The sequence below is a fragment of the Populus trichocarpa genome, chromosome 6 (assembly GCF_000002775.5).
Source record: "Populus trichocarpa isolate Nisqually-1 chromosome 6, P.trichocarpa_v4.1, whole genome shotgun sequence".
Taxonomy (NCBI): Eukaryota; Viridiplantae; Streptophyta; class Magnoliopsida; order Malpighiales; family Salicaceae; genus Populus; species Populus trichocarpa.
The window spans coordinates 21,034,968-21,048,087 of NC_037290.2; the positions used below are offsets into that span (position 1 = coordinate 21,034,968).

The 13,120-nt window shown below is 36.4% G+C and overlaps 2 protein-coding genes across 7 annotated transcripts; one reads left to right on the forward strand and one right to left on the reverse strand.

Moving 5' to 3' along the window:
- The first annotated feature begins 476 nt into the window (after nucleotides 1-476).
- On the forward strand, nucleotides 477-3,644 carry LOC7497647 (BTB/POZ domain-containing protein At3g05675). 3 transcript variants are annotated; one of them, XM_024603718.2, is made up of 3 exons: nucleotides 477-595; nucleotides 1,509-1,566; nucleotides 2,045-3,644. In XM_024603718.2, the coding sequence occupies exons 2-3, from the start codon at nucleotides 1,555-1,557 to the stop codon at nucleotides 3,341-3,343; spliced, it is 1,311 nt and encodes a 436-aa protein (XP_024459486.1). In that variant the 5' UTR covers nucleotides 477-595; nucleotides 1,509-1,554; the 3' UTR covers nucleotides 3,344-3,644. The 3 variants fall into 3 exon arrangements, with proteins under 3 accessions (XP_024459486.1, XP_002309253.2, XP_024459487.1); XM_002309217.4 differs by having other exon boundaries at nucleotides 517-603; XM_024603719.2 differs by lacking the exon at nucleotides 477-595 and adding an exon at nucleotides 610-940.
- An 840-nt stretch (nucleotides 3,645-4,484) lies between these two features.
- LOC7497646 (BEL1-like homeodomain protein 1) lies at nucleotides 4,485-9,113 on the reverse strand. Of its 4 annotated transcripts, none has more exons than XM_006381886.3 (6): nucleotides 8,895-9,113; nucleotides 7,718-7,821; nucleotides 6,754-7,566; nucleotides 5,957-6,330; nucleotides 5,735-5,795; nucleotides 4,485-5,653 (listed from the first exon to the last, which is right to left on the reverse strand). In XM_006381886.3, the coding sequence occupies exons 3-6, from the start codon at nucleotides 7,525-7,527 to the stop codon at nucleotides 4,826-4,828; spliced, it is 2,037 nt and encodes a 678-aa protein (XP_006381948.3). In that variant the 5' UTR covers nucleotides 7,528-7,566; nucleotides 7,718-7,821; nucleotides 8,895-9,113; the 3' UTR covers nucleotides 4,485-4,825. The 4 variants fall into 4 exon arrangements, with proteins under 4 accessions (XP_006381948.3, XP_006381947.3, XP_002308323.4 ...); XM_006381885.3 differs by having other exon boundaries at nucleotides 8,855-9,113; XM_002308287.4 differs by having other exon boundaries at nucleotides 8,180-9,113.
- Between the last annotated feature and the right edge of the window lie 4,007 nt (nucleotides 9,114-13,120).

Here is a 13,120-nt window from a genome sequence, read left to right on the forward strand (position 1 = left end):
GTTGGACAATTGCACTGACTATCATTCTTGCCTTTAATTAGTATCCCGTCCATCGACTTAACAATGCAAAGAGCCATATTATCCTTCAAGAATTTACAACCTTAGCATATTTAAGTTGTAACCTATTTTAGTGGTGAGCAAGAGTGTTGGGGATTAATTTTTAAGATTATCATCTTATTTCTCCTGGAAGAAGTCTGTTGCTTGAGGTTGTTTTTTCGAAAGCATTTGCTGGGAAACTTGTATTAAAAGCTATCGAAACTCCCTACTGTTTCTATTCTATGCAAGCTATTAGGGCAAAGCAAATATGTGAGGGCCTGCGGCTGCTTGCCAAAATTAAAGAGAAGAAAGAAAGACTAGCTTAGCTTGCTAGGTCGGGCTAATACCTCATCCATTATTAGCCAGATAGGCTCTTTCAAATCGGCCCATAGAAATTTAGACCTAACTTTAAACAAAGGCTGACTTGCAACGAAAAAAGGAAAACATTAAAAAAAAAAAAAAAAAAGGAACCAATGTCTTCTCGACAGACAGAGCAGAGGAAGGGAGAGCTTTCCCAGTTTATCTTTGAATGCGAAATCAAAAGAAAAGGAAATAAAAGGTTACGAGGTTTTTTATTTATTTATTGTGACTTTTCTTTCTAATTCCGTTTAATTTTATCTGCCTATCTATCTGCTACTTCACTATCTTCTGTTTAAATTTCCTTTTACCTTTGCTTTTGCTGCTTCTCTTTTGCATTTCCACTCCCACAAAATTTTAGCTTTTATTTCTTTCTTGTACAAGAATCAAGAATTTCACTTCTTTTTGTAAAACCTCCATTATCTAGAGGAGATTGTGCAACTCTTGCGTTTTCTTTCTTCATTCCTGTTGTTTCTTTACCTCAAGAGGTTGCTTATAGATGATGTCAACTTGGTGAAGTGGGTAGCTAGAGAAAATGAATTAAATTGTGGGTTTCAAAGTTGACGGTCAAATTGCATGCCTATTTCATATATGGGGCTGTTTCATTATGGCCTGTTTTTGTATAATTTTGTGGCTTTTTTAATCTTTAATCTCTTTAGATGAATAATGAGTAGCTATGGAACTAAATTTGTGAAACCTGTTCTTGTAAAGATGATCCTTTCTTGTTTTTGTGTCAAGTTTGAATGATCTTGGATCGATTTAAGCTTTAGACCGCCAAACCGTTCTTATTTCTGTTATTTGAGTTTTAAATTGGTTAGGTGATACAATTCTTCTATTATTGAAAAGGATTGATGTATGTAACTTAGTTGAAAATGCTCGTAGAGTTCAACTAATCAAGTTTTAGACCATTTCAATCTATCGAGTTACTCGGGTTCTGATCTGGTAGTTTGGATCAATTAAGCATGTGATCTTAAAAGTGACAGCTAACTCAGTATATATAACTCTTAATAGCGTTTGATTAGTTTTGTATTTCTAATTATCGCTTTCAATATTCCTATGTTCTTATAACTATGCACTTGCATTTTTTTCTCATTTAGATTCTCATTCGTTTGCAGGAGCCATAATGGGCAAAAAAAATACTTATAAGTGCTGATTGCTTTGATGGAATCTCCAGTAAGTTTTCTCCCTTGTCCGTCATAGTGATTTTCTTCATTTCAACATGCATGTCAATTCTTGATTCCGTTTAGCTGTTTATTCTTGATGAGAAAAAAAGAACTGATAATTCTTATTCCTTCCTTTGCTGGGAGAGGATCTTTCACTTTGCATGATCATTGAGTTTTGAGAGTACATAAGAGGCGAAGTCCAATGCTATGTGATTTTCTTTTGAGAGGTTGTGTGCCGACAATCTGAGTGAACCATGCTAATATTGTGTGGTTTCTGTGTGTTAGTCTTGCCATAGTTCAATGCTGCATGTAATCTTGCTGAATGATTGTAAATGATTTGTTTCTTTTACGGCTATACAGGATTTCCCTTACAAGTATCGCCATGTTTGAGAATTCTTGTTCCCTCAACTATTGCAGATTTTTCTTACTTGCACAATGCATCTAACTCTGCTTATGGTTTTTCTTGATGCATTATTTCTTACATGAAGGAGCCAAGTAGGATTGGTGATCGTTCAACCAGTGATGTTGTTGTCCGACTCCGAACACATGAAGGCCGAGATGATTGGTTTTATTGCCATTCTTTTATCTTGATAGAAAAGAGCAAATATTTTGGTGACCGCCTTTCTGAGAACTGGCCTACATGTCAGATCCTTGACTCACGGAACTGTGTTGAAGTTTACTGTGAAGAATCAGACTTTGATCACCATGTCAATTTTTTACGACTTCTCTATGTTGTTATAGATGGTTCATTGGAAGACATATGGCATGGTGTGAAGAATGCCCTTGGCATTCTGCGTGTAGCTGTGGAACTTGGGTGCCCACAAATTGTTAATGCTTGTGTGAACTACTTGGAAGCAATGCCATGGGAAGAAGCTGAGGAGGATGAGATCCTAAAAATCATACCAGGCATGGGATCGAAATCCCAACCAATTCTTGCCCGTGTCCAACCAGTCAATCCGTCAGCTGTATTGAGAATTTTTCTGTCAGCTATTAAATTTGCCACATCATCACCTCCTTCACCCATGAATGATCTTAAAACTACTGCACAAGAGCAGCTCGAATACATGCTGACTGAAGATGATGATGCCCCTCTACTAACAGCTGATCAAGAGGTCAAATTTGAAGTAAAAGAATGTGTGAAGGGACTGTTCACCAGATTTAACAATATGCTAGAAGCTCTGTTATGTGAGCCTGTGGAATCTGCCAATGAGAAAGGGAAAATGCAATCTTTTCAATCATATCTATCAGATTTATCGTGGGCTTGTCAGATACTAAATAAGTTGGAAATCATGAAGGAATTTGTCAATAGTTGGGTAGGCGCATCAGATAAGATAGTTCTGGTTGTTGAGCAAGCTAGTTCGGTAGCTGAAATTATTGAGACAAAGTCGAAGGTTATAGAGGTGGCAGCAAAGGTTTTAGAAGCAATAGGATATGGTAACGTTATTCTGCCTACTGCAAAACGGTTTCACATGGTCAAGGTTTGGCTTCCATTTGTGAGGGTTACCAAACCATTAATTGATTCTGCCACGACTAATGCCAAAGATGCTCCAGAACTTAGGATTGATGGTGAGCTATGGCAGTCCTTAGAATCCACATTTGTTTCTATGGTTCTTACACTGCCATCAGAAGACCAGGCAGAGATTTTGACAGAATGGTTAGGGAATGAACATATTCACTATCCAGACTTCACTGAGGCATTTGAGGTGTGGTGTTACAGGTCCAAGGTTGCGAAGAGAAGATTAGCAGACATATTGGGCAACCACGGTATGGCCAATAGCACACTTTGACCATCTGTTTTTTCATCTTTTTGGTAAGAATAGTTACATCGTGCTTGATCATAAATCATTTTCCTATCCTTTGCGAAGATCAGGGCTTGGTTTAGAAAGTGTTGTTGACAAGAGGTTCCTAAACTGGGTGCACTAACTTTTAGCTTCTCGTCCAAAAGTGATTGCATTCTAAGGTTTGTAAATGAAGTAATGTTTAGGCTTCTGTTTGATTGTAAATCCGTAATTGTGAATGTCTAGCGTAATCAAACTCGATAAATCTTCTGGGCTTGTGCTATCTTATTGTCCAATTTGCTCATGCCAATTTTCATTTGTTTATTTATTTGTTTACTAGATTATTTTCTAGTTAAAGTCCTGATGCTTAATCAATTTTATTTTCTACTCTAAGGAGAGGGAAATGGAAGTCCGCAGGGAATGCCTGGGTGAAGGGCAGTAAGCTTAATAAATGCTTTGTACTTCATCTTAACTTAATAAATACTTTGTAATATAATGCTATTCGCCTATTCCCTCCGTTGTACAGGGCAAGGAACTACCAAAAGAACATGATACATGATACGAGAAAACCTTATCCATGGTGGTCAATTTTGGGCAGAGGTTAAGGTCTTAAGGATATCAGTATCCTGGCCAAAGAGGCACTCCTTCAAAACACAGAAATAAACATGGACAAATGTGCACTTTATGTCCTTTTATCTATTTATATACATTAAGCAATAGTTTCTTCACTTCTCTCCTTCTATTGAGCAATGATTCTGGACCGTTTTGATTGGTTATTTTTGCATTCGGTCTTGCACCTTTTGACTTTATTTTTCTACCCTAGCTAGTCTTTCTTCAGACTTTTCTTGAGCAGAGGACCTTTCTGGGTTCCTCATCTAGTCATCTAATTTCCCAGCATTCATGCATCAGAAAACTATATATTTGTAACTATTGCTGACTTTTCTTTGAAAATGTTGTTTGAATGGGACTTGTAATGTTTATGCTTCCCTAAGCTCTCCCCTTATAGCACTGTGTGTGGATATAAAGGAGGTTTTCTTCCAATGTATCGTTTCTAGATCTTGATTTGAAGAAGAAAATTTTTTTTATCGTTGCTGATGTCTGCAGTCTCCCATTCTTTTATCTTCGTTTCTTGCGTGTAGCTTGCAATCAATTGAGTGTCACACTTCATACATACTTCTCTTTATTTGATGAAATACACGATGACATCATGATTTCTCACAATCAATATACTACGTTGGTATACCCCAATAACTAACTGTTATGACACCAATCCATCTATCCATCTTCAGAACTTACAAAAATAATATACAATCCTCAACCATATACTAAATCCTAAGCTGTCTTAGAACTCAATGGTTCTATGCCAAGTATAGACCTATACTAAGTAAATTTTCTTCTTTCTTTACACTACCATGCATCTTCCTTGTTCCTTAGCAATACATGGAACAGTGAAAAGAGATTCTGAAGCCTCGGCCTCTTTGTCCTAATGTATCAGGCCACAAAGTCTGGCAACAGTTGTGCTATAAACCTCTTTCGGTTCTGAATGTCAATGCTCTCGTATGCAGTTGAAGAGTGAGGCGTGGATGTGTTAAGGGCTCCATACTCGTTTGGTTCGCCGATCTCTACTCTTCTTCCCAGTTGAATGTTTTGGTTTGGAAGAAAAGTTTGATGAGTACCTGATAAGGAGAGGTTTTCACAATGAGGTAGCCCAAGAGTGAGAGAGACACCATTGCCAGAAAACCTTGGCGTGAACTGCTCTCCATCAAACCTCCCAATTTCCCCCATTGGATATTGCCCAAAACCTCCAATGAAGTTGGTTTGGCCTCCTATGAATGAGTAGCCATCCCTACTCTGCCTCTCATCGCCGAATTTCATAGAAACCTGCTCATTGTTTGCCTCGCCAGGCTTGATATCCATGTTAATGGATGGCACACTAGTTGGGGATTGTATCAAATCATGGCTTCTTGGTTTCTTTGGGCTCCCTTGTGTGATCCCGTCTAATTCTGATGACCCCATAAAGGAAAATCCAGACTGGTTTCGGAGATTTCCCCCAACAGGAGATGTTGAAGATGTGGGTATTGAGATTGCAGAAGGAGCATCCGGTGAATTGTCCAAGGACTTGAAGCTTCTAGTTAGATTTCCGTTAACTGAACCTTTCTCTTGCAGAACTGACCTTGAAGCAGCATCTTCATTGTGTTCGCTCTTGCTTGTTTTGTCCTCTGATCCATTCTGTTCTTGTTCCTTAATTTCCTCCATGTACATTTCTTCTACCATTGGCTTCCAAAGTCGAACTCGAGCATTTATGAACCAATTAGACACCTGTATAATAACAAACACATAAATATAAGAATTTCCACAACTGCGATAGGAATGCTGAGAAATGCAGGAGTTGGTTCATACCTGGCTCCTCGTGAGCCCTGTTTGTTTTGCGAGCATGTGTTTGTCTGAATCCTTGGGATAGCTGAAACATGAAAGGTTCACAAATCAGATATGAACAAAAACTAAAACCCAGGGATTTTTGTGGGATCATGACAAACAACTATGATTATCTACATGAAAATAGTCATCAATAGGAAAGGGCCAAAAAAAAAATGTAATTCCTAGAATTCTGAGGGTGCTTACGGGTGGAGAAAGTGTTCGAAGAGCCAAGCACGGAGAACTGAAACTGATCTTTCAGGCAATCCTCTCTGGGGTCTCCAAGCATTGTGCTGGATCATTCCCAACTGCTGAAGTGCACGCTGTTGTCGAAGGTGATGATCGACAAATTTGAGCCTTGAACCTTCAATCTTTCCTCCTAAGCAATCCTCTTCACCTAAGCTTTTGTTTGCAGCTTTAATTTGACCTGTTATTGCATCTTTCAAGCACCTAAACTGCTTGGAGATTGTTTTCAATGCAAGGGCTGTGTATGTCTTTGCTGAACCAATTCCTGCTGCTTGCTCAAACGAGGAAATCACTATCTGCATCTGGTGATGATACTGCCTGTACCTCTGCTCCACCTGCAGATGATAAAAACAAAAATGAATAAAAATATCCCATTTATCTGCTGTGACAACAGGGTACATATTGAATTGAAAGCCTCGAGACTCCCTCTGTTCCTATCTTGTGAAAATTGAAGTTCTAAATTTTAAGAGCATATAGCAAGGGTCCAAAAAGATGAGAGACTTGAAAACATTACGAGTTGAATACAACACCAGACTGAAATTCGGACACGGTTTCCTTAGATGGGTTTCTTACAGTGATAGAGACCTAACTCAATCCCGTGTGATCTCAGCCAATATTTTTCGCAATACAAACAAGAACGTTCCAAGAAACTATCCTCAGTTTCTTTAAACGAACTTAACTAAACCTCACCGACACAAATGATCAACACACAAATTGAAAACAAATCATAGTTGAACATATAAACTGCAAGTGCGTACCTCATCGAGCATGCTCATAAGCTTAGCCTTCTTCATATGAATTTCCTGCCTCTCTGCAGTGGAAAGCTCCGGTCCGCGCTTCCCACTTGCTTCTCCTTCGCCAGACCCTTCTCCGGTTGATGACTCTCCAATCACCTTATTGCTATTATTACTACTAATCCCGTTACTCTTCTTTGACAATTCACTCTTGATTCCATTACTATTCACATTAACAACCTCATCAAGTAGCTCTTCAGTGGCCTTCAAGTACTTTGAGCTCAACAAGACCCCTTGCATACCCGGTACCCCATTTGTCACACCCGAACCTGGTGACACCAACCCACCAGACACCCTTATATCTTCACCAGACATAGCTTGAGCCTGTGATCCAAAACCGCCTTGCTGTTGTGAGGAGAGGCTCAAAGACAGGCCTTGTTGGGCGCGTGGTGTTTCACGCGCAGTCGATGTAGAGTCAATTGGATTATAAAAATTGTAATGGACACGGGGAATAAGTCCATGCAAAGTAGAAGCCTCATGGGAGTTAGGGTCCAAAGGGATACCGACGAATTGTTGGGTGTTCGATGGCGCGTGGCCCGAGAGGTGCGGCGGAGGAGAGAGGCTGTTGGCAGCAGCAGAAGCAGCGGCGTTAAGGAATACAAGGTTGTTGGATTGTGGTGGTGGAGGGGTTTCAGAGTATTGGACATAAGTAGGGTTCATAAGCACAAGAGTTTGAAGACCTTCCGCTGATGCAGCAGCTGCTTGGATTTCAGGATTCCCATGAAAGTATGTCGCCATCGGATTGGTTTTCTCGAAAAACTATGTTCAGTCTTGTATCTACACTTGAAAAGAGACTACGTTAGTTATCAGCCTTCACATCCAAATATCAAATCCAAAGACACGTACAAACATAAATCCACACCACTCCTCATCTTTCTACATGCAGACAACCCCATATATGTATAATTCAATGAGTTTTTTATGTTACCTTTATGAGAGTGGAATTTGTGATCAACCCATCAAAAACGAAGTGTTAGAAACAGATGGGATCGAGTTTTATAGAAACTGCGTTGATCTCTTCTTACTGTAAGCCTGTGAATCAAGAAGAGGATGCATGAGGAATCCAGAAAAAATTGAAGTGTAGATCATCAAAGAATTTCTTGTGCGAATTCATTTGAACAAGATTTTAATAGTACGATCAAATCAAGATTTTAAAAGAATTCTTGTTTGTTAATGTTTATACGTTTCCATCTTCTACAGCTTGAAAATCAACACAACACCTAGAAACAGAAGAAGAAAGAACTAGAAAAGAAGAGGGAAAGGGAGTGGATTAAGGAGAGGTGTTGTTTATATATATAGGGATAGAGAGAGAGATAGTGCAGAGATTGATAGAGAAAGAGAAAGAGAGAGATAGAATTGATTATAGTATTAGTTTTTATATAATTGGAACCTGTTGTGATGGAAAACTGAGTGTGCACGTGCTTCATGATCATCTGCACTTCAAGCGGAAAGAACAATTTTTCACTTACAATGACCTAAAGCCCATGAATTTTGAGAGGGAGGGAGAGAGGGAAGTATATACAGTTGAGGCTAAAATACATGAGATAAGGAAAGGGGAGGACACTCGTATATGTGTGTGTTTATATATACTTGAAAAACACAAAGGAGCACGCACACACAGCCACCTGTTTCTTGTATGATCTATCTATGGATTTAACAGTCTCTTCACTACTTGAGAGGAAAGACCTTTGTCAGACTCAAATCTCAGCAACTCCCTCTTTGAGAAGGAAAAGGAGTTGTAAAGAGAAAGATGGGGTTAAAAAGGCTAAGAGAAATATACCCTTCTTTATTCACTCATATTATCCAAACATACAAGTATTTATGAGCCCTCATTTTATTCACACGAAGGAAGAAAAATTAAAAAATTGCGCTAACAGGAAATCACTTGACTAGTTAATTCATGTGCTAGTACATATATATTGATTGTGTTCTTTCTTGATTGGTGGTGGGGGTACTGTGGTGTGTAAGTATATCTTCTATATCATTAGAGGTTGTTATCTATCAGTTCTGCTGCACTTGAGGACTCCATATATATCTTTCTTATAGTATACTTGCAGAGACACACCTTCCTTCTCTTTCTCTTTTATGGCTTTTGAGTGAGGTACCTGCGAATAGATCAAAACAAGGGAAGTTCTGTGATTTGACCTTCCCTTTTCATATCATTTGATGCCTTGGGCATCTTTGATGAGCCACAAGGAACCTTTTTCTTCTTATTTAGAGTGCGAGTCTGTGAGAAAGAGAAGAAGAGGAAGGTGTGTGTGTTATTATAAAAAGAGTGGAAAGAAAAACAATAAAAATTAAGATTTCATCGGAGGGTGTCGAAAGATACACACAATCAGCTGAAAAACGAGAAAAACGTCTCCCTTCCAAGACCCAAAAGCTTAGTAAACGAAAAATATAAAGAAATGATGACGAGAACTGTATGTGGGTGGTGGAGGGGAGGGGTCCCTGTTGATGAATTCAATAATAAAAATATCTCCTTGTCCTCTTCGCGTTTTTGTTTGTTTGTTTTCTTTATTTATTTTCTTATTTTTCATTTCTTGGGTATATTTTTTGTGGTTGGATGACAGAGTTTGAAGATAAAGCAATTAAATCACCAAGGAACATAGAACCAACCACCACAGCACCTACTTTAATGTTCAAAAAAGCTTATATATACTCAGTTATCTAAAATCTTAAACCACCGTCTCTGTGTAAGGAATATGTGTATATCAAAAACTCGTATATATCTATCTATATATATAAATATATAAAAAAAAACATCAAAATATGAGAAATTCAATAGTGGAACAATTCAAATGCATGCATTTGCATCGAGGTAGCCAAAATACATGGGCCCTGTCTACCCATAGGATCTCACTGTTTTTCTTTTTCCTTCTTCTGGGTGGGTAAAGCATCCAACCTGCTATCTAATTATTAACAACAAATTAATTACTTGTTTCTTAATTATGGATGAATTTTCTTGTATTTGCTCCATACCCTTTTCTGTCTTCACTATTTTTCCCACTATTCTTCTTCGAGCAACACCTCTTGGGAGAGGGCCTCCAAACCACCCCCGTATTGGAAAATACAAAGCAAGGGGTCGATAGCTAGCTGTGTAGCTAGGTTTTTTTAACAAGATAATGACTATAATAAATAAAGAAGAAACGGTCTTCAGCGCAGGACAAGTTCATCAATTCTCAACAGCGATCTTTAGCTCTTGAATCTAAGTCTGATATCTTAGAATATCAGAGAACAGTTCCATCACCATCAGAAACAATGATAACACAAGAATATGAGTTTTGTGAAGTCAATATACAGGACTAGTGTACAAACAAACAAGACTCATTCATGATGTTCATCAGGTAAACAATGTGTGTGTTGCAGGGCAATTAATGTATACATTATAGGGTTTATTATAACGTGAAAGGGGAGTTGTGTGATTGTATTCAATTCCGAAGTCATCCTAGGATTCTCTAAAGAAAACTTTGTACGAACTTTACAATTTAGTTTCTCAGACCTAACTCACTTCCAGTGGAAAGAAAAAAGCTGCTGCCATATGAAGTGTGCTTTCTTAATCTCACCTATCTGAAGTACCTGTTTGGGCAGTCAGGTACACCTTGAATATATAACCAGAGATACAAGGGTGGTAACTTTCATGGAAGATCAGGTCCCTCCAACGTCTATTGATGCTGCAAGGTAATTACTATACATATGATAATTAATATTTACTTCCTCGAAGGTAATTAATATATATGTCCCATGCGAGAGTCTTCATCATAATTAGGAGAGCTCTTCAATTTCAAAGCCAAATAATTCAAATTGAGGATTGACATTGGAGGAAAGCAAATAAGTTTCTTGACAAATTTTCTTTGGAGGCACCCTCCAAATTAAGTCACTTCATTGTACAAGAAATTATCAACTCCAAATAATGTGCCAATAATTGTCCACTGAGTTTTTTAATTATTAAAATATATATAGATTGTTCACCTGATCATTTGATATTTCAACTTTATTTATACTTTTGGATGTTATCATTAAATTAAAAAATTACTATCAGAAAATCAATAAATATAAAAAAAATACCGATAGAAATAATTTCATTGATAAATTATAGTGAACTTTATTGATTGAAATTTTCTATAGAAAATTTCATCAGTATATTGATTTTCTCAGTATTTTCTGATATTAATGGAATAAGCGATGAAATACCGACATTGAAAATTTGTTCGTCTAGGCATTCTATCATGTCATCATTAGAAAATACCAATAAAATTGCCTAAAAATTATTTCATCGGCATTGGAAAGAATATTATGTCAGTGTTTTGTTTATTATGATCCTCAAGCCAACAATTGCTCACCTATACAACAAATTAATGGATTCTAATACAAATTTTGGATTTTAAAAGACTATGATCTCATTGGATTAAAACACCATATATTCACTAACCAAGAACCAAATAACCTTAGATCTTAGATTTTAATCGTTATTTATTTATCTGCATTCTAAAGACATGGAAAATTTCAAAAGGAATAAACTATGTTATATTGAAATAAACTATTCTTCTTATGTTAATGAAGTTCAAGCAAAAAGATATGTTAGGCTAGAGAAACAATTAGTAATGTTGCATTCTCTTTTAAGCACTACCAGAAAATTGACAAATATAAATGGAACACCGACAAGATCTTTTTGTTGATATATTGCGATGACCTTTATCAACAGAATTTTTCATCTCTATGTCCATCGGTAAACACTGACAGAAAATTTTTCTTGCTATATACCAAAAGAATTGCAGTGATAAAATAAATAATGAAAAACAAAAGTCAAACAATACAATGACGTGTAACTTTTACAGATGACATTACTGACAGAATTAACTCAATGGTAAAGTACATCCGTAAATATGCCAATGAAAAACTTTCCTCGGTATATACTCAATGTACCTCTCTCTCTCTCTCTCTCTCTCTCTCTCATTTTTTATTCAAAAATATTGTAAACTAGCTAGTATGCGGACTACGGTGCAATGCAATCTCTTTTTTTTTATTATTATTATTATTAATATGGATGTTTAGACCAGCTTATGCGTACCTCAATTAATCTTACGGGTCTGTAAATATGCCAATGAAAAACTTTCCTCGGTATATACCGAGAGAATTACGAATGGTATTACAATGAGATTCCAAAAAAGCAAATTGTACAGTGACATGATATTTTTACCGACAGAATGACCGATGGAATTATCGACGAAATTATTCCATCGGTAATGTCATCAGTAATATTTAATTTATGACTTGGTGATTAACCCTCCTCTCCCCCTCCTCTATTTCTCATTCTTCTTTGTGCATCCCTCCCCTCCCCCTAATCTCAACAAAAATGAACCTTCCACAACAAATTTAGCCACCGCAACACTTAATTTGTCGACATTCGTGTTCTTATTCGAATTTTATTAAGGATTCTCCATTTTAAGTAAGCAAGTCTACCCCTTTTTATTTGAACTTAATTTTAAAATGTTAATTGTTTTGCATATTTTTATAGCATGTGTATTTTGTTTGGATGTTTACTTGTTTTATATTTTTTTTCTCATACAAATTTGTTGTATGGATTTATGATTTGTACATGTTAGGGTTTGTTTTAGATTTTATAAAATTATATTTATTTGTAAATTGATGAAACTTATGTCGAATTTTTGACTTAGGTGTTTTGTGATGAAATAAATAATGGCTTATTTAATGGGTTCGTTTAATATTTTGTCAATTTTATTGTTGAGTTGAAATTTTTGATAAATGTATAGAAATTTGAATTTATATAGATAATTGACAATGAATTAAGAGAACTATTAAAATAGATTGAATAAGTTTGAGCTAAATTAATATTTTTGAAAATTTATTTAGTTAACGCAGATAATTAATACATGTTGTCATCATTATTTTATATAGGTTTGATATATGTAATGGATGGTCGTTCATGGATGTATAGAGATTTACCTCAAAGTTTGTGGATGATGGATTATTATAATAACATTCAGGGTTTTATTAATTATGCACAATCTAATCCAATAAATATTAGTGAAGAAGATCTTAGATGTTCATGCAATAGGTGTGAAAATAAAAAATTTCTTGGTCCAGATGTTGTAACGATGCATCTTTTATATATAAAAAAAAAAGGTTCATGAAGAAATATATGTGTTGGTATGGACACGGAGAACCATATGTGTCTTCACGATACTATGGTAGAAAAGATGGTTGGGTCAACTTCTAGTTCTAGTAACGTGTTTGGAGTTGTAGATGACAATAGTAATCCTTATATGAATATGGTTATAGATGCGATAAAAATAAATTAAGATCATGTCAG

What these genes read in the sequence shown, in the direction of transcription:
- LOC7497646 (XM_006381886.3), bottom strand. Translation starts at nt 7,527, where the DNA reads ATGGCGACATACTTTCATGGGAATCCTGAAATCCAAGCAGCTGCTGCA. An exon ending in TTATGAGCATGCTCGATGAG is followed by an intron (nt 6,331 to 6,753) that starts GTACGCACTTGC and finishes TATCATCTGCAG; the next exon opens with GTGGAGCAGAGGTACAGGCA. An exon ending in CAGGGCTCACGAGGAGCCAG is followed by an intron (nt 5,654 to 5,734) that starts GTATGAACCAAC and finishes GTTATTATACAG; the next exon opens with GTGTCTAATTGGTTCATAAA.